The 25,014-nt window shown below is 42.4% G+C and overlaps 1 protein-coding gene across 3 annotated transcripts in view; it reads right to left on the minus strand.

The window, feature by feature from the left end:
• The window catches only part of LHFPL3 (LHFPL tetraspan subfamily member 3), a 408,865-nt gene that overhangs the window by 123,932 nt on the left and 259,919 nt on the right, over positions 1–25,014 (minus strand). For all 3 annotated transcript variants that reach the window (XM_074942512.1, XM_074942511.1, XM_074942510.1), the window contains exon 2: positions 1,741–1,977. In XM_074942512.1, the coding sequence (XP_074798613.1) occupies positions 1,741–1,977 (237 nt within the window). The remainder of the gene's footprint in view (positions 1–1,740; positions 1,978–25,014) is intronic.

Here is a 25,014-nt window from a genome sequence, read left to right on the forward strand (position 1 = left end):
TCCAGTAATTTTTGAAGAGCTCTTAAGGGGCCATTGCAGCTGGCATTGTCTAGAGCAGACCCAAGTCTTCTGTAATGTATGCCACCAAGATCAGTTGGTATAAAAGTGGTATAATCATATAATTCTATTGGAGCAAAGGCAAATTTTGGGAAACAAATTAAGATACACACAAACATTCACAAATTTAAGGGTGAAAGTGTTTTATCATCTAGCTGTATACCTTGAATTAGTATGTTTATTAAAGACTTTCAGTTAAAAAAATGTATTTCTGAAATTCTGGTAGGTGGAATTCAGATAAGCAAGCCAAAATTCTGACCCTGTGCGAAACACTTCTAGTTTCAATTGTATACTGGGTCTCCTGAGAAAAATTCTAAATGTGCTTTAGCCATACTTAGAAGACACAGAGATGAATTTTCCTTTTACAATTTCCTTTTAAAATGTTAAGTGAATGTCATTCTTGTAGAAAGATGCCACACTGACAGACCTGGAAAACGAAGCCCTCAGTTTATCCACAGAACATGCAGATTAAAGGCAATGATAATACAAGCCTTCCTAGACACTTTAACATTAATAGGGCACTAGTGAGTCCTAGAGTTGTGTGGGTTAGTTCAGACTTCAAGTCAAATCAGTCTTTGGCCTCCGTGCTAACTGATCCCAACTGTGCCAGTTAGCACCACCTATCTAATTGGTGCTAACTGATCCCAACTGTGCCAGTTAGCACCAATTAGATAGGTGCTTTCAGAGATGTGGACAGCTGTGCACTAGGAACAGGACTGACATGAACTGCTATACACAATGTATGCTGCCAAACAAACAGCTTTAAGCTTCTACTGGCTTCTGACGGGTGGTGAATGCCACATTCTCAAATCACTGTATAAACATTCAATTACTAACCTACCCCAAATCCATGTGAGGTGGCTAAGAAACCAACCCAAGGCAACACAGTGAGTTAAATCAGAACAGGGGTTAGAACTTTTGTGTTGTGACTTTGGAGCTCTGTTGTCAATCCACTAGACCATGGCACCGCATTACAAAGACTATCGCAGGGGTAGTCTATTATTTTTTGTCAAGGTCCAAATTTCCTGGTCAATGTATAGTCAAGGTCCAGACTTCAGAGAAAATAATAATAACAATGATGATAATAAAAAATAATAAAACAAAACAACAATAATGATAATAAGTAAATAAAAAGATTTCAAAGTCCGTTCAAAAGCATCTGATAGTCTGGATTTGGCCTGCGGTCTGTCTATTGACTACCCCTGGGCTATCCATTACATAGCTCATTACCAGTCTCCCAAGCCATCCATTCCTTTGTTACTTTCTATTGCACAGTAACATACTGTGCATGAGTATACCGCAGCCCGCAGGTATTCATATTACAATGCAAAATCCTAAAGGAAACAAAATAAGAACAAATGCAGAGAGGCGTATGGACAAGGTTAAAGATGGTAAAGTTTCAATGATAATGAAATACGAAACAAGTCAGGAAACTAAGGCGAAATGTAAAAAAAAAATATTTTATCTACTCCTTCCAGAATGTTAAGCACAAATCAGTAAGTTCTATAACAGAGCAGAAATTATTGTAACTTAAGGAGTTCTTTGATTTGGGAACTAAAAAAATTATTAAAATCCCCCAGTAAATTACAACATAAGAAAGTGTGATTTTTTTTGCTAAAAAGAGAGATAATTGTTTTTTTAAGTATTTGCCCTTGAGGCAGCACAGAGTATAGGCAATCCTACCTTTGTTTTCCAACTTGAGTTCCTCTGCTAGCAAGCTGTCTTGTCTGTTGCCAAGCACAAATGCCAGAAACGAGAGGATCAGGGCATCCAAGATTCCAATAATAGCCAGGATATATGCCCAACGAACTGAACAAGCCCCAAGTGTGTACTTGTCTGTCTTTTCACCACACATCCGTTTTACCTCATCTGAATCCCAGCCATCAGGAAAAATCATACAGCCCAGGACGAGACAGGCAGCTTGGAAAAAAACAAAAACAAAGGGAGAATAATGGGATCATGTGTCCAAACTTTCATTTTTTGCATATCTACATACTTTATTATTAAAACACAACCTTTTTATCCAGAACTTCAAAAATAGGTTACATAAAAACCAAATATGTCACACAATTATGAAATCTAGTTAAATATTAAATGTAAGAAAGTTTGACACACCACCAACTTGAAACCTGCTAAACGAAAGAAACAAATTAAAGTCCTGTCCCTGAAACCCCCAGCCAATTTTTGTGGTTTCATTTTCCTGTTACTCAGAACGTTTTTCTCTTCTTTGCTGTTGCATGAAAGACACACACACAAAAAAGGACAAAACTGATTAACTAGCTGATTATACAGGGAAAACGGTGAAACTGAATATGCATAAAGTGCTGCCAAATGCCCAAAAGTAAATAAATGGAAAAAACAGAGGAAAAAAATCCATAAATTATATGAATCTCAGCCATATGCAGTGTAGTTGTAGCCCTGTTGGTCCCAGGATATTAGAGAGACAAGGTGAGTGAGATGATATCTTTTATTGGACCAGCTTCTGTTGGTGCCAGAGACAAGCTTTCGAGCCATGCAGAGCTCTTCTTCAGGTCTGGAAAAGGTACTCTCCCCATCACAGCAAAATGCAAGGCGGAACTGACTGTTCAGCATAAGTAGTTAGCACATATTGTAAGGGATCATTCAAGATAGAGTGGCCCATTATGACAAAAAGAGAGGGCTAGGGAGGTACTGATTGTTGTAATAAGCCATAAATCCAGCGTCTCTGTACAATCCATAATTTTAGTGTTGAGCAGAGTTATAAATTTAAGCTCCCAGGCTTGTCTTTTGAAAGCGTTGTGCAGGTTTCCTTTGAGGATGAGGATTGATCAGTGAGCTATAGAGTGATCACTTTGTGAACAGTGTCCACTCATAGGTGATGTGGTGTTTTTGTCTTTTATCCTGTTCCTGTGTGAGTGCATTCACAAGTGAAGTGGTTGTCTGGCTTCCCTCACTTACTAGGATGAGAAAACAGCATAAAGACAAATTCCCAAACCTTACTAATATAAGCATATGTGGAGTCCCTCCACTGAGTTATTACTTCACTAAATCTGAATTATTGATTGCGAAAATATGTACTTGACATTTCATGGGAAATTAAAAGATAAACTATTTGACTGGAGTGCTAAACAGAAATAACTGCACCAAACCTGAGTTTCCACTATGTTACACCGGTAGTCACAAAGGCATTACATTGATGTAATGCAGTGAAAAATCAGACCCACCATCTATGCAGAAAGGACAAGCAATTTTTAATCATTCTGCATTTACGTTCACCTTGGAAGAGGGAGGGGATATTTGGCTTAGGGAACTGCACAATTAGGTATTGAAGACACATTTCATATCAAGGCAACATGCTTGAATTTTATGCCTATAAGGTCCAGTGCTGGAACTCTTGCTCACACAGATAAATTCACTGCAGCTAACAGGTCTGTCTGTGTCAGTAGTACTCAGTGTAAAGGTTGTGGAGTCAGGCCCATCATGACTACGTGAATGTAATTAATATCATTTACATTTTTTAAAAAAGCAATACAAAAGGAAGAAGAATCTAAAGATAAAAATTGTGTTAAATTAGTTAATTTATTAGTATATACTGTCTAAATGAAAATCAGCAAATCCTTGTGCTTTAAATTATCCATTTTAGTGTCTCTGTTCTGGCTTTTCTAGCTTGAAGACATGTCTTATCTCCAGTGCAAACCTCTGCCTCTTCAATCTGGCTGTTTGGTACACTGGGGGCACACTATTCTTCTAAAAGTATATCCAAACTTTCAGTGGCCTCTATAATGTCACTGAAGTTGAATGCATGTTTCAAATATGGACACTGAATTTTTTTGTGAGTCTTAATGCACAGTATATAATATTCTGCGAGAAGCCACCTGCATCAATGGATAATTCAAAGGAACTAGCTGGATTCATGAAAAATGTATGTATCAGTAACTTCAGGCCCTCTAAAAGGTTGCTGGACAAATTCTGATCTAGTTACAGTGATGTACATATGTTATAACTTGTACAATTAGGAGCAGAATGTAACTACTCTACGGCTGCTGATCTGTATCTACTCTACAGCGGCTGGTGCTACAGTGAACTTTTAGGAGGTGGTACAAGTTCTTTCTATTTCAAGACAAAGTTAAGCCTATCAGTTTACACACCTCCCCTTTCCCCACCCCCCCCAAAAAAACCAACTTCTTTTGCAAAAAAACAAAATTACCCCCACCCAAAAGCACAAAATAGTACTTGCTCAGTGGCACTCTGGTCTTGGAATATAACTAGAAATGGGTATTAAGATTCCCTCAATTGCTATGATGAGACAGTATGAAAGAGATAGTGCAAACATCAACTAGGAATGGCATTTTTCTTAGGATCATCACAAAAGTAAGTTATTGAAGGAAGCTGGAAAAAGAATGTTTTCAATATATGTTTGTTTTAATTAATAAAACCTGTTTGTACCTAATGCATTTTACAAATTCTTACTGAAGAGCTCATTTGTGTGAAAATATATCTTCCAGTAATACTTTCTAGGACAATTAAACCTACAGTGATTTGCTGACTATATGCTGGTTGAGCAAATTAAAATGCCTTTTGACTGCATCTTCAGATGCAGGAATCATGTCACAACTTTAGAGGTTAACATAAACAAAATAACTTAGGAAAGCTTTTTGCAATTAATTCCTAAAAAGATATAGGCATGTTTGATACTATAACTCTGGTAACTTTTCATTTATCAGCTGCAAGAATATAAAATCTTTAAAGAGAGAAAAGACAGGTATAAAATCCACCTACAGATTCTCTTTTGTATTGCTAGAATGTTTTACATTTTAATCCTTCTAAAGAGGATTAGGAAATATTCTCTGTAAGGAAGCAGCTTTTGGATTCATAGATATCTTTTAAAAATAGAAACCATTTTAAAAAAAGATAAATTATCTTGCAATTACAGTTGAACTGCAGAGAAATTTCTTGGTAATACAGATGCAGAGCCTGATCCTGCAGATCCTATTGAGTATCAACTTCCATTGATTTCAATAGGAGCATAGCCTGAAAAAGGTATGTAGTAAAGCCTGAAGGATATGGTCCATTGTTTGCAACTAAAATATGTAAACAATAACTCCACTTGATTGAGTAGAAATTCTTTAACAGCGGATATTTTTAAAATCCCAGAAGCTTTCAGTGACTGAAGCTGTCTCTATTGAATGAACCATCAATTTCTACAAAACTTGGGCTCCATTAACAACCACAACACCAAAAAAAAGTTATATTTATGTTACCCTAATTCCAAATGCAAAATGAAGGTAGCCTATTAGCAGTCTTCCCGAGTCTCCAGATAGTTTATTCCAGTGTCTCTGCTGCTCATTATAGCTTCCCCAATCCTCAGCAGAGTGAAATTGACAAGGTGCTGAATAATCTCACTGCTACTACTTAGAACTCTTTGCAGGGAGCAGTGAAACTGATAAGAATCATGTCTGTTTTACTCTGTTTTTGCTTAGGAGCAACAGTCAAGGCAATGGAGTTGTTGCCCCTGAACTTCACTTGTAGATCTTCCCACATCTTTCACATCAGACTTAGGCTAATAGTTTTATCCCTCTGGCTAACGCTAGTAGACATTTGGTAAATCTTTCAAGCTCTGTAATAATTAATTAATATAACTCAAACATGCCAGATATACATTTTCTTAATAGCTTTTTCTCAAATGTCCGCTATGAGTTGTCAGTTTCTTCAGGGCTGTGAGTGACAAGACAAATCACTGAAATTGGTGGCAGTCTAAAATTTCAGCTCCTGGAAATGGAAGACACTAGGAATGGTACAGAAATGACACTTTCAGAGACTGGAAAAACAGACTGAGTTATTTATGGCATTGACTGACTTGCCACTCAGATCAATCAAATATTATCAGACTCCCCTGTAGTACTGTACATGCTCAGGTTGAAACAGTAAGTAACTAAAGTTTATGGTCAGATACTTCCCTCAAATACAGATGACATATTTTCATGGAAAATACCATAGATTATAATGCTAGAGGGACCATTGTTATCATCTTCTCTGACCTCCTGGGGTCATAGGAATTCCCCAAAGTAGTTCCTGATTGGTCGTTTTTATAAACACCCAATCTTGATTTTAAAATTTCCAGTGATGGTGAATCCACCACAATCCTTGATAATTGTTCCAATGGTTAACTATTCTCACCATTAAAACTGTGCACATATGAGTTTGTTTCTATTTATAAAAAAGCTAATTGCTATAGAAATAACTGCTATTGACCAATTCTCATTTTCTCAACACATTCAACAAGCAGATCTCTTCCATCTTTTCCTGGCCGCATGAACAATTTACTTGCACATGAGATGCAATGGAGGCGTGCTGCTTGGTAGGAGAGAGAAAGAATGGAGTAAGAGGAAAAGGTGACACACCGTCATCCACTACTATACACACACAGAAGACTTCATGTCCCTAAAATCCAGAGAGATTCTTGGTTTTCAGGACCTGTCCTTTACAGGTGGTTTACAAAGATAGTGGGTAAACTCCTCGCTCTATTGAAGTAAAAGAGAGTTTTCCCATTGACTTCAACGGGGCCAGGATTTCATCCAGTGTATTGCTACACTAAGCATTCAGGTGAGGTCTGGGTTGAAGGAGCCATCAGCTCGATGGGAAACGTGGATGGAAGAAAGCCCAATGCCCGGGTTCAAGGAGATAGTAACATCAAAATCTGTGGCCCTTGTACAATAATCACCAACCTCTTGGTGGGAGGAGGGTCCTGGGGAAGAAAGGAAAGGAGGAAAAAGAGAGAAAGAGAAAATGTTCTTTTTAAAAAAACCCAAATTGTTAGGGTATTAGATGATGCTAGAGGAAAGGAAAGGAAAGGAGAGAGATGATCTTCATATATATGCACAAGAGAGGAGGGTGAAAACAAAAGACACGTCAAATTGTGGTCAGATTTGGACCACTTGGTTTGCATTTTCTGCAGGGCTCTCAGACAGCACAGTGATGAGCGTGGTATAAATAGCTCGTTAGACAGACAGAATGGAGGGAGCAGGAGGTAATGTACAGGTTGAGAGAGCCAGCAACTGTGCAAGCTAGTTGGTGGCAGAGTCTGGAAGTTCAGCACTTGCAGGATTATAAACCCAATCACAGCACAAGGTCTGGTGCCTGTCATGTGGGGGTGTCCTCTCCGGACGAGTCTTCTATGGTGCCTCTGCATATCAGCACGCAGGCTGCAACTTACTCAGCCATGAACAGCTGCTGTGCTTCTCTTCCCCTTGCCAGTCCCACCGAGCTGAGGGGACTGGAAGGAAATATGTAGATTCACAGGGTTAGTGGTGGAGAGGCTCATTAGAGCAGTAGTTCTCAACCTGTGGCCTGGGGGCCGCTTGCAGCCCAATCAGCACACAGCTGTGGCTCATGTGACATCCTCATTGCCATACAGGTAGTATATATATTGTGTGGATGCAGCCCACGTTATACAGAGAGAGCTGCCCACAATGGTAAATAGGTTGAGAACTGCTGCATTAGAGCCTTTGCAGGGAGACAATGGGGATGAGTCCAATGAGCTGACACCAGACTGAGGAGGGGGAATAGACATGAGGAAAACAGACATTGTAATGAGAATAGGGAGCAGGCACTGGCAAATGGAGAGGCAGGGGTGTGAGTGTGTGAAGTGCAGGAGCGGATGTCACAGAAGCTCCTACCACAATATAAATAACAACAGTGTAATCCCTCCCTTTCCTCCCTGGGTTACTCAGGAGCCGGCAATACTCGCCTGTGTGCCTGATGTTGTTGACATTAAAGGAGATCCTGAGTATCCCAGTGGTGATGTTGGATACGTGGGAATCCTCTATCCACCCCTCTGCTGCAGTCCCTTTACTCCTAAAGGAATTTTAAATTGGCGGTGCCGTCACCTGGCTGGCCCCAGTACACACTCAATGGTGTGCCTTGGGAACCTCCAGGAAAAACCTATTCCAATAATAAATAATAACAAACTGTGGCATGGGTCTAACTCAGAAATGCCAATTATAAATAATATACATCCAATATACTTAAATTAGAGTTAACACGCCTTTACTTAACAATTTAAACAGGGTATAACAGACTAAGATTAAATGTCACTACTAATTTAAACCCACAAGGGGCAGTTGAATACAACCAATTAACAAATATAGTATACAGTAATAAATGAAATGTATTTAACTGGCATTTACACTGCCACCATTTACCCCACCCTGGAGCGTACACTCTGGATTTCAGAGTCCTAGACACTTGTGTGGGTGCGCTTGAAGATCTGAAGCTGGAGACAGCACTCTGTTGGTTCTATCAGTCCAGCCAAGGCCACAAGCTGCACAACCCCTCTGAAAATTGGAGTTGGCCCCCACCAAAGGTCAGGAGGTCTGGGTCCTGGTTCGATGGGAAGATCATTCTGTCTCTCCTCAGACTCTCTGCTGTGCCCCTTTCAGGGTAGATACAAATCAATGATTTAAAAAAAAAATTGGATGTTTTTGATTTAAATCGGATTTTTTTGATAAAATGCTTTTTGAGGAAAAAACCTATCTAAAGATAGTTTTAATTAAGATACATTATAGCTCAAAGAGATCTCATTATGGAATAGGGATTATAAATTCTAATTCTATAGTATGAGACAATATATTCATGTAATGTTTGAGAAAAGTTTTGTTAAATGAGTTCCAATAGTTCATGGATTAGCGACCCAATTTTATGGGGCTCCAGGGGCTTCTGTATAGATTATTTAGGTTAATCTTTCTATCTACCCAATGGGACTCAATGCTCAGTCTAGAACAGGGGTGGGCAAACTTTTTGGCCCGAGGGCCACATTGGGGTTGCAAAACTGTATGGAGGGCGGGGTAGGGAAGGCTGTGCCTCCCCAAACAGCCTGGCCCCTGCCCGCTATTTGACCCCTCCCACTTCCCGCCCCCTGACAGCCCCCCTCAGAACCACCGACCCATCCAACCCTCCCCCGCTCCTTGTCCCCTGACAGCTCCCTCCCAAGACCCCCTGACCTTAACCACTCCCCCAGGACCCCACCCCCTATCCAAACCCCCTTGCTCCCTATCCCCTGACTGCCCCAACCCCTATCCACACCCCCACCCCCTGACAGGCCCCCTGGGACTCCCACACCGATCCAACTGTCCCCTGCTCCCTGTCCCCTGACTGCCCCCCGGGACTCCCATGCCTATCCAACCCCCCCTGTTCCCCGTCCCCTGACCACCCCCCCAGAACCTCAGCCCCATCCAACCACCCCTTGCTCCCTGTCCCCTGACTGCCCCCCAGATCCCCTCACCCCTTATGCAACTCCCCCACCCCCTTTACCATGCCGCTCAAAGCAGCATGTCTGGCTGCCGTGCCGCCCATGCCGTGCGCAGCCCTGCCGCTCAGAGTGCTGCCCGTGCGGCGGCGTGGCTGCAGGGGAGGGGGGACAGCAGGGAAGGGGTCAGGGTAGCTTCCCTGGCCGGGAGCTCAGGGGCTGGGCAGGACAGTCCTGTGGGCCACAGTTTGCCCACATCTGGTCTAGAAGATACCATCAGAGATGCTTAGTTTTGCAGTTCTCAAATTGTGGGTTTGTGTCTCCAGAGATAACATGCTTGTTAACCGCAAAAATGTTCTTAAATAAATAAATAATATATAGAGGTGAGAAATAACAGACCTCAACTCTATTGTCCCTCTGCAAATTTGTGTACACAAAGTCAATCCCTTACCTCTCTCTAAAAGTGCAAAGTTTCAAAAAGTTCAATGAATGATTTAGTTCGGGATTGGTCCTGCTTTGAGCAGGGGGTTGGACTAGGTGACCTCCTGAGGTCCCTTCCAAACCTGATATTCTATGATTCTATGAGTAGAAGATTGCTGGGGATGGAATAGAACTGGACAAGGAGAAGAAGTCTGGAGATAAATGTGAGAAGTGAGGGACATATGCTTGTTTTGTTAAAATATTATATGTTTGCTGTTGAAGAAAAAAATTCATAATACTTAATAATGTTGTTTTAGTTAAATAAAACAATTTAAATGCCTGTCTGGTGATGTTCTCCTCCTAATACAGCAATCCTCCAAATATTAATGATTAATCTGTTGAATTGGAGATAGTTCACCTCCCAATGGACTTCATAAATATCTGCTTCAATTACCTTTGGTAAATGAAATAACCAAACAATCATTCATTTTCTGATATAGCTGTAAAACTAATCTGAAAAGTTTTCAAATTAAATCACTGTTTAAAAATGTATAGGGTGTACCTTCTAAAAATGAAACCTACATCTATCTCTGAGTTGTGAAGAATATATATTAAGGTTATAACAACCAACAAGAATGCACTTTTGTGTAGAAAACCATGATTAAATTGAGTCTTCCTGACTAGTGATTTAAATCATGATCAAATCCACCCTGGCCTCTTCCCTTGCAAGTACTTTCCCAAACAACAGTGGGAGTTACTGTTACTCACAGTTCCTTCACTGCAGGCCCACCTCAGTCAGCTCTAGGCACAGCAATAGTCTCTCCCATGGCTCCAACAGCCACTAACAGCCTCTGAGGCTCCCTGCTTGATCAAAGCCCCACCTCTCAGCAGCAGCTTTTGGTTTCCTAGCAGCAGTTAGCAGCAGCTCCTCGTATGGAGAGAGCTCCTCACCAGCAATCTTGCTCCTCTCCCAAAAATGAAGTCCACCGCCTGCTCTCTCTGGAAGAGGAAGTCTCTCGCTCTTTCCCCAAGGCATCATGAGAACTGTGGTCTCTAAGGCTGGATTGCAGCACACAGGATCTCCCCAGCCGGAACACTCTCAATTAAGTTCAGAGAACCAGCTAGTAAAGGGTGCCTACAACAGTGATAACAAATAAAGGAGGGACAGAAAGAGAATGGGGAAAAAGAAAAAAGGAGGGGAAGGAGAAGAGTGTGATCTGAGGAAGAAAGTGGCTATGGAATGAAAGAGGTGGGTAATGTGGAAGAACAGGAGGAGGAGGTAGAAGACAGAGCAAGGAAAGGGAATGGAGAGGAGACCAACGCATAGAAGACCCAGGAAGAGTAATTAGATAGACTAGGGAGAGGGACAAAGAGAAAAAATAAGGTCGGGTTTTGAGCTGATGAAGTTAAAAATAGTAAAGGAGATGGCCATGCCAAAAGAGATTAGAAAATATGGCCAAAGGGGTGGAGATGGGGGGACATCAGTAAACAGGGATAAATACTGCGTTTTTCTACTTTGCCTTTACAGAAAGGTGTCCTACTTCTTCATTCTGACAGATGGGGCATGGCGGAGCACAGAGTGAAGGGCAGATACCTATATTCTTTCCACTCCCAGCCCGCCTTGAGCCAACCCTAGTTTAGCCCAAATCCCACATCCTCGAACCCCCAGCAGGTACTGTAGCCTGGCTTTACACTTTGAAAATCAGTCTGCCTCCACATAACCAACACCACAAGCAAAGTTAAACACATTGGTGAGTAGGACAAGCAAGGAAGGCAATGACCATCATTTTCAATGTAAACAAGTATAAGTTTTATAGATATTTTAATTCAAAAACAAGATGGGGGGGGGGAACCATACACACAAAAGGAACTGATATAATCAAGTCTCTAACAGATTCTATAGTACGTGTCACTATTTCAGTCATTCAGACCTTCAGGAGTCTGACAGCTTTACAGCCAGCAACTGCTTACATACTGAAAATAAAGAGAGTCTAAATTCAGTCTTTAGAAAGCCCACACACTGTTGCACAGAAAGCAGGATATGGTGCCTTCTGGTGTTGATGTGCTCAAGATGAACTTTATTAAGAATAGAAACCTGCATTTAGTTACCTCTATCAATTATTCAAGCTTACAGTCATTGAAGAAATGGATGCCAGCAGCACTGACAAACCAGTGAAAGGGAAGCTGTTGCAGTCCTGGGGCAGGTCAGGGAAGAGAGGAAAGGTCAGGTTTGAGTGCCAAAACCATTTTATCACAGGGGCTCATATTTAATCCAAATTGACTCCAATTTGGCAAAAGCCTTAAGCTGCATTCTTGCTACACTGTTTTACAAGCAGTAAACTAAAATAAATACATACACAAAAAAAACCTACAGGCCACACAAGGCAGCTCCTTGCCTTGTCTTGTGGTCAGCAACCACGCCCCCTCCCCCTCCAGATATGTCTACATTGCAGCTGGGAGAGTGCCGTTCAAGCTAGCATGCGAAAACAGAGCGATGTAGCACGGGCAGTAGCTCAGGCTATAGATGAGTAAATACTTAGGAGCTCTGGGCGGGTTTTTACTCAGGCAGCTAGCTTGAACTTCCCACCTGTGCTAACCTCAGCGACACTGCTCTTTTTAGTGCACTCGCTTTGCTTGAGCTAGCACTTGTCTGTCAACCCCAGCTGGGAGCATAGTCGCAGCTCCCAGCTGGTAGTGCTTTCACGGGCTGCCATTGAACTGTGGCTGGGAATTAAACCCTGAAACCCCAGGGGTTTCCCTACCCTTGGGGACAACACAGGGAAGGCATGCAGTGGCACTAGGCTGCACCAAAAGACCAGTACCAGCCCACTAAAGAAACGTCCCATGCAGATTGTCAATACAGTGAAACACCTGGTAAGAGAGAGAGACATTAACTGCATTCACAATTTCCCTGACAGCATGACTTAAAGGTATATGACAATCAAAATAATAACTGCCTTATGGAAAAAGGGGTAACTGATCATCTGAGACATGAAATGGAAATGGTCAATGTGTTCAATACCTAAGCTAATTATCTCAGAATATCACCAACAACAGTTCAACCAAGTGTTATTCAGCATTGCCATGCCAAGAAGCAAATATAAATAATAAAAACCAGTCGCAAGAGGAAAAGAGATAGAAGGGTAAGTAGAAAGAGGAAAAGAAAGTTTCTTACTGGTGCTGTGACATTCCTCCTTGTTTAATAGACTCACAACCTATTGTGATGCAGACTGTGACTTTGTCCTCACCCATAACTATTTCACATTTGGGGACAATGTATACCTTCAAATCAGCCAACTGTGTCCACATATCTATTCAGGGGACACCATCATAGGGCCTAATCACATCAGACACACTATCAGAGGCTCATTCACCTGCACATCTACCAATGTGATATACGCCATCATGTGCCAGCAATGCCCCTCTGCCATGTACATTGGTCAAACTGGACAGTCTCTACGTAAAAGAATAAATGGACACAAATCAGACGTCAAGAATTATAACATTCAAAAACCAGTCGGAGAACACTTCAATCTCTCTGGTCACTCGATTACAGACCTAAAAGTGGCAATTCTTCAACAAAAAAAACTTCAAGAACAGACTCCAACGAGAGACTGCTGAATTGGAATTAATTTGCAAACATGATACAATTAACTTAGGCTTGAATAGAGACTGGGAGTGGATGGGTCATTACACAAAGTAAAACTATTTCCCCATGTTTATTCCCCCGCCCCCACCATTCCTCAGACGTTCTTGTCAACTGCTGGAAATGGCCCACCTTGATTATCACTACAAAAGGTTTTCTCCTCCCTCCCCCACCCCGCTCTCCTGCTGGTATTAGCTCATCTTAAGTGATCACTCTCCTTACAGCTTATGCTCAAATAAATGTGTTAGTCTCTAAGATGCCACAAGTACTCCTTTTCTTTTTGCGAATAGAGACTAACACGGCTGCTACTCTGAAACCTCTCCTTATAGTGTGTATGGTAACACCCATTGTTTCATGTACTCTGTGTATATAAATCTCCCCACTGTATTTTTCACTGAATGCATCCGATGAAATGAGCTGTAGCTCACGAAAGCTTATGCTCAAATAAATTTGTTAGCCTCTAAGGTGCCACAAGTACTCCTTTTCATCTTCCATAAAGTAATTGCTGATTTCCCTCTGACCAAGCTGTGTGGTGCAACCTGGGAGTCGCATGACTCTGGGTGCATTATGGGCAATGTAGTCCGGCCAGGGAGCCTTGCCTGTAGGGGAGAATGAGAGCTTCACACTCTTGAAGTACAGCTCCCACAAGGCAACCCACCACAATGGGAAAATGCACTTTAATACTGAATGACTTGAAAACAAAATGTTTCAGAAAAGGAGGAGGGCTTCACCTGAAAAATGGAGGAAGTGGAAGCAGAAGGGGATACTGTCTCTTCTCTTTTACCTTGAAATAATATGGTTTAATAAACATAATTACAAATAGTCTTACTGGGACATATGAAGGATAAATACCTGTTAATCTAAGCCATGCACTCTCACACAGACAAGTAGGGCAATGGATGATAAAGCCATTGACTTCTGCATCATCCCTCATAATGCACCTGAGGAACATGTATGTGCTTATGGCTGCACAGCTTGTCATTTGCTGGTCTTTACTTATGTCTGTTATTGCTCTTCCTGGCCTTTTAACAGTTTTGCTCAGTGAAAGAGAAGAGGAATAGACAATAGGCCCTTGAGGCTGTTCAGCTGTATCACTTCTTTATTCAGTTGATATTCAGGAGTGACACTTACTGCCTTTCAAGAACTGATGTCTTTCTGAACCTAGCTGCAGAAAAACTATCAGCAACAGTCAGTCCATCTAACAGAGCATCTGAGTTTTGTATAATGTTAGACAGCCTGGGGGAAAGGGCCAAGTAATAGTGATTATGTCCTCCTCTCTGTCTCTCTTTCCTTTTTTCCATTTGAAGTTGAAACTACACTTTCTTTCCAGGTTTCAGAGTAACAGCCGTGTTAGTCTGTATTAACAAAAAGAAAAGGAGTACTTGTGGCACCTTAGAGACTAACCAATTTATTTGAGCATAAGCTTTCGTGAGCTACAGCTCACTTCATCGGATGCATACCAGTGTCCCAAACCAGTGAGATGCTGAGCACCCTCTATTCCCAATGACTTTGACAACTGACAGTTGAGAGAGCACTAAGCCTCTGCGAAGAACATGGGAGAGATCTGTACTGATTTTTAGGAACATTATATATTTATGTGTGGGTTTGGTGATTATTTTTTTGCTGGCTAAAGGATAACAAAAGATTAAATCAGTCTTAGTTAACTTTGTTCTGCAGGACCCCAAAGGCGATGGCTGTAGACAGCCCCAATTGCTGGTGCTCGAATGGATAATACAATGAATCCACGTCTGAAAGTCTGCCTCTCACCTGCCCAGTGAGATGCATAAATCAGAATGACCTTTTCTGGTGACCAGGATAAAAGGACTTTGAAATGGATAAAAAGCAAACTGTGGGAGTGTCACTGACTGAAGGATAAGAGTGAGATGAATAGACTGCAGGGGTTCAGACTGCCTCAACTAGCCCCCATGCTGTGGATATGACTGAGACAAAGGGGGACCTATTGTAAACTTGCAAGGAAAGGCTAAGATTTAGGTAAGATAATATACATATAGGCCTTTTGTTGTTTTAACCCTGGTTCCCTCTATCGTGTTCCTGTGGATAAATAAATAATACTTTCAGCTCACAAAAGCTTATGCTCAAATAAATTGGTTAGTCTCTAAGGTGCCACAAGTACTCCTTTTCTTTTTGCGAATGCAGACTAACACGGCTGTTACTCTGAAACCTGTCTTTTGAAGAAGCTATTCTCTGAGTCACTGCACTTTCATAGTGGGGGTCACAGGCTCCCAGAGAGAAGTCTATAGCAGGGATCAAACGCAGCTGGACCTTCTGAGGACATGGTTGGTGAACAAGGGTGCTATGAGCTGGGAATCCAGTGCGAGAGCAGGGTGAATCTCAAGATTCAGTCCTGAGAGAAATGCAGGCCTGTCACTTTGAAATGATGCCCACAGAGAGGTTAAGTGAGGGGTCAAAGGTACAGCTCACCCTTGCAAACATTAACAGCATTTAACAAGAGGCTCTCATAACTTCACAGGATTGGGCCCCAAAATGGAAGCTAGAAGCAGTTACTTGAGGTGAAGAAATTAATTTATAGTATACAGTTATATAATGGTCAAATAAAGACATTAATGATATGAAGAGACACCTCATATTTTAAGGCATGAACAAGAGAGGGCATTGCACATGGGCATGGCTGTTCCATAGCATCCCATTCTGGTAAAGTGTTGCACTGCAGGCACTCCCTGCTCCAATTTCCCTCCACAAGGTGTGTCTCCTCAGCTCTCCATATGCTAGTCAGCTCTGGAGATGTGTCTTAACTTTCCAGCCAAGTCCCAAAACAAGAAGTCCAAACTAAAAATTGTTCTTTAACCCTTTGGGCCCTATTCCCAACCCATATCTGGGCTACGTTTGAGAGTCTCTTTTTCCATTATGGGTTAGAGTGCTGGCCCCCGGCTTGTTCCTCTGGAGTACTCTTTCCCCTGCAAACCCTGGCTCAGGGCCTTCCATAGACACCTATCTGCTCCCTGTAGTTCCAACTGCAAAAGTGATTGCTCTCAGGCCTCTTATAAGGTCCAAGTGTCCATTAAGCTATCACCTGACCCTCCTTTGGGACACCTCTCAGGCTGCAAAACAGTTAATTAATTATGGCACAGGTGTGTTTGGTCCCATTTCCCCTTAAAGGAGCCAGTCATCCTGTGACAGGCATGGTTAAGACTGACCTATTAACCTTAACATAAAGAAAGCAAATGGATGAACAATAGGGTGACCTCTAACCGTGGACATCCTCTGTATTATTTTGTGGTTTAATCCTTGTTGATTACTTAATGTTTATAAAGTAAGAGGGAAAGCACTCTGCACTGCAAGTGCTGAATGCTATCCAGTGCAAAGTTGGGGGCGGGGGGAAGAGGGGAATAGTTTTGAAAATGTTTTCTACCCTTAATTGTGAGGTGCCCACACTGCACTATGATTTTGTAACCAGTTATAGGCTGGGTTAATTTAACTGGTTATGAGTTGCACAATTTCAATTTTTGTCATCTCAGTAGCTTTTCTGCCTTGGCAATCCAGTGGTTGGTGTCCACATCTAGCACTTCTACCCAACTACTCTTTTAGAAGTGTATTCTGGTCCCTATCCCACAATCCCTGGCAGCAGCTGCTCATGCCAAAGTTACGGGTGTTTTCTCAGAGCTGCCCACTGATTCCTTCACTTCTGCCCTGAATTAGTCATTTGAATGTGAAACCACGTTGTGGAATACAGAAAGTTATGGGAGGATTTGATTTACTGGTTGTGGGATGTAGGAGTGGATGTAGGAGTATCAATCTACACAAAAAAATAGCCATGTGCCTAACCACTTAAAAAAACCAAAGTGTCTGGCAGGTAAGGCCACTAACAGAAGTGGTACCTGGTTAAGATTCATCAGTTCTTAAATTGGGTGCTGTGTGGACCAGGGCTGATTAAGGCAACATGGGAACTAGGTACATGCCACACAGGGCAGCTTCATGGCCCCATCCCAGTGCCATCACCCCACCTACGATGAGATGGCAGCAGGATAGGCTCTCTCACACAGAGGGAGCCCGATGCTGGGGGCCTGCACAGAGCAGCAGATTTCATAGTCAAGATGAACATGGCAGTTGACACCTCTCAAAGCTGTTGTTTTAGGCTCTCTGCACATTCAGGCAGATATTGTTGCATTAGTTTCACTTGGGCTCATGTTTTTAAGGTTTACTTTGAAACTAGAACTAGAAATTTAAAAAAAACCCCAAACCTGAAATTCTGATCTCATCCTGTGGCTTCAGGAGCTAGGGTCCTACATACAGACCTAGAGAGCCTACCTTAATCCAGCTCTGGTACAGACAGAAACCATATTTAAGAAGGGATCTAGAGAACATAAGAACACTACATACACCAGGCTGGATTCACTGTTGGGCTGTCCATGCAGCCTCTATGGGATTTAGGGTGTTAAGAATCCAAATGGCTTTTGAAAATGGTACTTCGTCTCCTAAATCACTGAGGTGTTTTTAAAAATGTTACCCTAAGTAAAGGCTGTATGGAGAGTCCCAGAGTCTAGTGTTCTTAGGCACTTCATTTTCAATTTGCTCTTGGATGCCTCTGTTCAAAGTTCCTGTCCCATCTGTCTTGCTTCGTTTAGAACTCTGTAATAGCTCATCTAATCGCAGTGCCTTATCAATCTTCAGGCACTTCACTTTCATTTATTTGTTCTGATGCATCAGCATTCCTTTCTGAATTTCTTTTTATTCCCATAGAAATCTCTATCTCTGGCATTAGTTTTCTAGCCTCCCTTGTGAACACTGAGGTAAATAATTCATTTACATTTTCTTCAATGCCTATTTCTTTTGCTAGGTTAACTCTACCATCTCTCAGAGGCACAGCTGACACCATGTGTGACCTCAGTCTCCTTTTTAAACTTTAAAAATACATCATCCCCCTTTACTTCTTATGAAATCTTAATTTCCTTCTCTCACTTTTGTTATTTCCTTTACCTTCGCTTCATTCTTTAAATTTCCCATTCATTGTATACCTGACATCATTTTTAAAAGAAACTGCTCTTGTGCCTTTTTCTTATCCTTGATTGCTTTTTTGCCCTTTGGTTGTCTGCACTGAACTTTTACTACATGCTGTATATAACTCTGGAACACACAGTAATTTTTCTTGCAACGTTTTCCTTCTCTGTCTCATTGCCTTATCACATTGGATTCCACTCAGCATGTCCTTAGTCTTCCAAAGTTTATGTTGTGGAAAGGCAGCCTTCTTGATTCCAACCCTTCCCTGTTCTTCCCTTTTGGTGTGTTCTTAACCTTGATTAAGAAACTAATTAGATTAGGGTTACTATTTCTCAAGCAGTTTCCCTCTCTCCAGTCATGCCACCTACTATATGTTGCTCAGATACAAGTCAGAACTTTTTCCATCTGCCATTTATTCTTTCACACACTGCACAAAGAAGGAGTTTTATACTATGTCCACAAAACCACAGACTGATTTATCTCTTGACATTAAACACCTTCCCATTTATTTTTACTTCTCTGGCCTGAGAAAGGGGGGAGAACTGTCTGAGATTTTTAGCTATGTTAAAAGTTCCTAGCCTAAGCTCTAGCAGCCTGTACATTATTTATAAAGAAAAACAATCCATATAGCCTTCCAGTATGGATCAATGTTCACTAAACTCCTAGCCTGTTCATACCTCAGTCATGCCACCCAGCTGGGAAAACCTGAGAAACAGAATCAGCAATTCTGGATCTTCTTATCCCAAAGGGTTCAGAGTAGAGATTTCTTCAACTGAAAATGTACTGATTACCTGCACCCTCCTCTTGAACCCCAGACCTGCTATTCGAGCCCCCCACCTGATTGCCTCTCTCTTTATGTGATGCCAAGGCAGTTGCAGAGCCTAAGGTAGCAACTTCTTAAGACACTTAGGGCTTTACAGGTTAAAACCAGTACCTTAATTTTCACCCAGAAACTAATTAGAAGGTAGTGAAGGACATGGAACACAGAAACAATGTGCTCCTTGTGCTTAATTAAATAGGTAGCTGCATTCACTAGTTGAAGATGCCTAGCTATTTGGAGGTGTAACCCCAGGAACGGCACTTTGCAATACTCCATTCTGGAGGTGATACAGGCATGGATAACTGAAGCAAGATCTGCACCCACAAAAATAAGAGCTGCACCTCCTTGTATGGCACAGATGGAAACAAACACTCTTGGCTGCTGCTTCTACTTGAATATCATGGAACTAAGAAGGATCCAACATACTGAACTAAAACGCCTGGGAAGAGCCCATCAGGGCACAGCCTTTAGCATCGGGGGCTAGACAAGGGACACAACATGTCCTTCCCTTTCCTGAGCACATGGGTATCTTATGTATTGTCTACACTGGCAATCGAACGACAAAACTTTTGTCTTTCAGAGGTGTTAAAAAAAAACAACCCCTCCCTGTGTTAGGTTGGGTTCACTTTCATATGTTTTGTGACTACAGAAACCTCTCCAAAGGCTTACCATTAGCTGGAGGATTGAGGTCCCAAGCAACCGCTGTCGCTTCAATCCGTGGAGAAGGTTTTTATATATATATATATATATCTGTTTATAGGGTTGAGTTTGGGGATAATCACTGTATTGTGTCATTTTGCTGTTTATTCTCCTTCTTATTTGTCCCACCCTTTGTCATAAACCCTTCAATACACTTTATTTGATTTTAACTTTATTGCTGGACTCCTCATTATTTAGGGAGGGTCCTCTTTGCAGGAGAAAGGGGCTCTACCAGATGATAGATCCTGGACAGGGAGGCCGAACCTAGGGAGACAGGAAGCATAAGGGTCTCTTGTTTTAACACACACACCTCCTTTGCCTTTCAGTCCTTTTCCCCTCTAACACCTGAAAGACAAAAGTTTTGTGGCGACAAGTGCCAGTGTGAAAAGTGTGTTGTTGGCAGCAGCGCTCTTCTGCCGACAATGCTAATGTTGCTTGTTGGGTGTGGAAGTTTTTTCGTTGCACGACTTTTAGTGGCATGGCAGGGGCGAGACAGCCATGTCGCTAAAAGCTGCGTAGTGTAGACAAAGCCTTAGAAAGTTCTACTGAGTTTCCTTCTATTTGTTTTCAAATTTTCCACTCTGTTCTTCAGATTATCTATTTAAATGTTTTCCTTTCTAGTCTTCCTGCTAGGAACTGTTTCACTATTTAGCCAAAATTTCACTCAACTTTCTCATGTGCTTATTGCAGCTGCTTCTCTATTCTTTCCTGACTTCTGTCATAATCTCTTCTTGTACCAGTCTCTCCACCTAGGACTTCTACCTTCCTTTCTCACACAGTCCTGACTATCTCCCTAGGCAGTTTCTCAGTTTCCCTGTTATTGAGATGTGGTCAATTGCATCTGTCTACATGTTTTGCAAAACCCAGAACTTCCCATCTGTACTAAGTTTTCAAAGATGCTTATTTGAGTTTCTAAGGTGCCTCTGTCTATTGGGCCCAAAGTTCAATGCTGGACTTTACAAAACGAATACACTGAAGCCATTACAAACCACTAACAAATATAAATGCTGGAGAACTTTGTTGGAGCTTTAGTATTGCTTTTAATTTTTTTCTTTACACTTTTAAGACATATTTTGTTTACCAATATGAATAATATCTAACTTTAATTTTAACTCAATGGATAGAACATGGCCCTCCATGACTGCTCTCTTCCAATGTTATTTGCTAACAGTGATGCATTATCACTGCCTGGTCACTTACAATAAAGCATGTAACTTCTGCAGAACAACAGCCCTTTGATGATATATAACTGCTTAGTGATAAACTCTACAAGAACGTATCATTTGGAGAGATGGTCTGTACATTTCAATTTGATGAAATGACAATGTCTATACTGCTTTTTTAAACAAGAGAAGAATTTGCTTGGTCAGTAAGAGGTTGCAGATCATACTAGTAATCCAGGGGTCTAGCGGTCCAACTCCCCTTTCTTAGGCAAAAATAAACAAGTGGGAATTTTGTGTAAGTAGAATACAGTATCTCCTAAAGGATTTTGTGTGCATAGACTTTGGGGACAAATCTATTAAGGGGGAAGAACAGTGTAACAGTCCACGAAGGATTAAATTCTCTGGGCATGCACAAGTATCTGTGTTTAGACACAGCACTCAAAAAAAGATGACAGAAGCATTGTACAGTACTTGCAGAGGCAGGAAGAATGCCTCTTGAGATGCTAGGGAGAGCACATTCAGTGGAAGCAACACCTACTCCTCTTACTTCTCACCAGTGCTGGCCTCTGAGCACGAGCAGGTGTATGAAGGAAACAGGAGGCAGTCACTGGCCATGAGTACAATGTACCCATCCAATCTATCTTGGGGTGTTTATTGCTGTGGACCATGCTAGTATCTCCCTTTCCACTCAAGGGACTTCATTCTCCTCTATTTACGCTGTTAGGCAGGAGTAGTTTCACTGAAGTCAATGGAGTTACATCAGTGTAAACCCAATGAAAGTGAAAAGAGAAAGTTTAATAGATTACAAAACCAGAAGGGACCACTGTAACCAACTAGTCCATCCTCCTATATAACACAGACCATAGAATTTAAGGGGCCACAGTCTGGCTGCCTCCTGTGTAGATGCACTGGAGACAGGAGGGGAAAGGGGACCCTACATCATCTGCTGCACATCTTTCCTTACCTCTCCATGGGTGAAATCTTGGCCCTGTTGAAGTCAATGGGAGTTCTGCCATTGGCTTTAGTGGGGCTGGGATTTCATCACAGCTGTCGTCAAGCCACGCCATACCGGCACAAGCTACTTTCCTTTATTGGACTACTAAGAGCCTGATTCGCTGTTACCCAGCGCCTGTGCAAAATGAGTGTACAGTGGGTATGCAATGCTACCAGTCTGATTTTCTAGTGTTCTACGCCCTCTTTGGATAGGTGGAAATGACTACAAAAGTTGCCTCTCAGTGGAGACTAAGACCCAGTGGGTGAAATCCTGCTCCCATTGAAGTCAATGGCAAAACCCCTATGGACTTCAGTCGGGCCAGGATTTCATTCTATATGTCTAGCTACAGTGTTCGTTGGTTATAGTTATAAGGAATCAGTGTCAATCAGCTAAAGGTTCTATCCTTCAATCCTGTATCCTGAGAGTCATCCTTATTCATGCAAATAGTCCCATTGAAGTGACCATAAAGATTGGCAGGATAAAATGTAGTTAGGCATTTGAAGACCTACTAAAAGAAAACAATACAAACATATTTGCTATTTCCACACTTTGTTACAGATGATGTAATATTTAAACAATGACTACTGTACTTAATCTCTGCCAATCTCATAGTCATCAATTTTGTGATCTGCACTAGTGAAATGAAATGTTTATTTTACAAAACAAGAACAGCCATTTGTGTTTTGTTCCTCCGAGAGAAAATCTGTTTCCCCCAGATCTAGCCACCTCTGAAGTTTGGGAATGTTGTGGTTAGGAATTTAGGATTTGGGCCCAATCTACATTTAAAATGAATTTTGGTATTTTTATAGCTCTACAGTGTTGCCAACTATTATGAGTTTATTGTGATTTTCAGTTTTTTTAAAAGTTTCAGCTCCTGGATTCATGTGAATACACAAGAATCTCAGTTTTTAATTAAAAAAACAAGAAAGTAAACTTCTAGCCCCTGCAGTTGCAGAGAAAAGCTCGAAAATGTGACGCAAGTGTACTGTAAGGGTTAAAAAAAAGGAGGTAAATAAAGAGTATCCCAAATGTATTACTTTTAATAAAATCTCATGATTTATAAGCTAATCTCTGTTTGGGGTTGGCAATATTGGACCCCATCTGTGCATATCACAAGATCTGGGATGACTGGCAGCCTCTGCACCTTTCAGGTCCAAGGCTGAAATTACAGTAAAGTTGCAGAAGAGGATTAAAATGCATTGCCTGAGTCACCATAAATAGATGGATAAGCCCCCAGAATGTGGCTTAACTAGGCTGCAGCTTTATTTTGTAATACATCTAGGAACTATCCAGCAATAATTCATGCAATGCAGGTCATCCCTCCTTTGTAATCCATTCTCCCTGGGTGAAGGGCTGCAGTCAGTCCCCTCACTCCCTTAACCTTGTTCCAGCACCATTGCTGAGACTCAAACACCCTTCCTCACCTAAGGGTTAAAGGGTGGGGAAGAGGGGGGTTAGCAGCAGCAAAAGTCAGGGGGCTAAGCAGTAAGGGCAGGCAGGGAGAGTTAGGGGTACGAGAGGAGGCGGGGTGATAACAGGTCGGGGAGGAGGGGACCATTACGGGTGGGGAAGAGGCAGGGCAGACATAAAGGCAAAGGGGAGAAGACAGTCGTTCTGCAGCTAGGCTTGGCTCGGCAGCACAGAGGATGCCAGTGCAGGAGCTGGCCAAGAGATACCCTGGCACCTTGCGCCGCACTCCCTTGAGGACCATCCACATTACCCCTGCCAGCCTGCAGAGGCAGGCTCTGCTCCCCCTGGAACATCATTGTTATATTGTAGACAAACCCACCCAATATTGCTGCAAGCCAGGGTTGAGCCACCCAGAAAGTCAGCACCATATGGGGTGGATCTAGCTCCCAAGTAGCCTGTGTGAGCACAGAGTCCATGGCCTGGGATGCCCTTCCCTGCTGGAATGTGACTGCAAACGTGCTGGCAGGCTCAGCTCTGCTGCTGAGAGCAGTAAGGCACAGGCGACTTGCCTGTGCTACAGACGGAGCAGTGTGACAGGGAATCTTTATTACAATGGGCTCAGCACTTTGGTCATTGCCCACGTGGGATGTGGTGCTGCTCTGTAGTGCCCCCTTCAGGGCCACACACAGTACTGCAGATGCTCCCCACCTTAACCTGCAAGTTTGAGCACCTGCTTGGGGCAGCATAGCCTGAAGCTTGGCATCACTCTTTAAACAATCAAGACAAGTAACAAAATAACAATTCAGGATTCGGCTGTCTGTGCCTTTAAACATAGAGGGGGCAAAACCCTTCAGATGCAAGCACTTAAGGCCTTGACCTGGGCCTAGGTTGGCCCTGAGGCGCTCTTCCTCTGTCCCAGTCTCTCCTAAGTCTACCCCCGAGCACTCCAGGCAAACCTTAACTGGGCTGCTGGTTCTTGATTGATCAATATTTCCTACTGGCCCGGCTAGGCCTCTGTAGGACTGTCTTCTTGGTTGTCCGATCGGAGTGGATTTTGCTAGGGCAGGGACCGTCAGGGCACTGATGCCTCCAGCAGGGCACAGAGAAGGCCTGATAGACCCTGTCACAGCCCAGCCATGATAAATTGGGGGCCCACCTAAATTTCCACTCCTAGCTATGCCACAACCCCACCCATCCTGCCACATTCCCAGATTGGTAATAGTTTCTTCCCTACTAGTGGCCAGAATCAAATCCACTCCCGTCAGATAACTGTGCCACCACTTCCATGAATAACTCAGGTCTCAAATATGCAATTTCATAATGGACAATTACAAACCTTTTCCACTCACATACTTTAGCCACCACCAAATTTACTCCTCTCCTGGCCTTGTCCACCTGTGAAGGCCAGGTGGCTTCCTCACCAGACCCTCTGCTGTGGCATCTCAGACCAGCCCTCCAGTAGCCTAACTAAAACCCACTACCAGCATCCTGGTAACCCAGTATTCTCCTGCAAAGTGTGCTTCTGAATAAGAAACTCAATTAGCCTATGATGCCAGCCCATGGTGTATCCATGACACCACAGATTGGATCCAGAGGCTTAGCTGC

This window comes from Natator depressus, chromosome 1 (assembly GCF_965152275.1).
Source record: "Natator depressus isolate rNatDep1 chromosome 1, rNatDep2.hap1, whole genome shotgun sequence".
NCBI classification, from domain to species: domain Eukaryota; kingdom Metazoa; phylum Chordata; order Testudines; family Cheloniidae; genus Natator; species Natator depressus.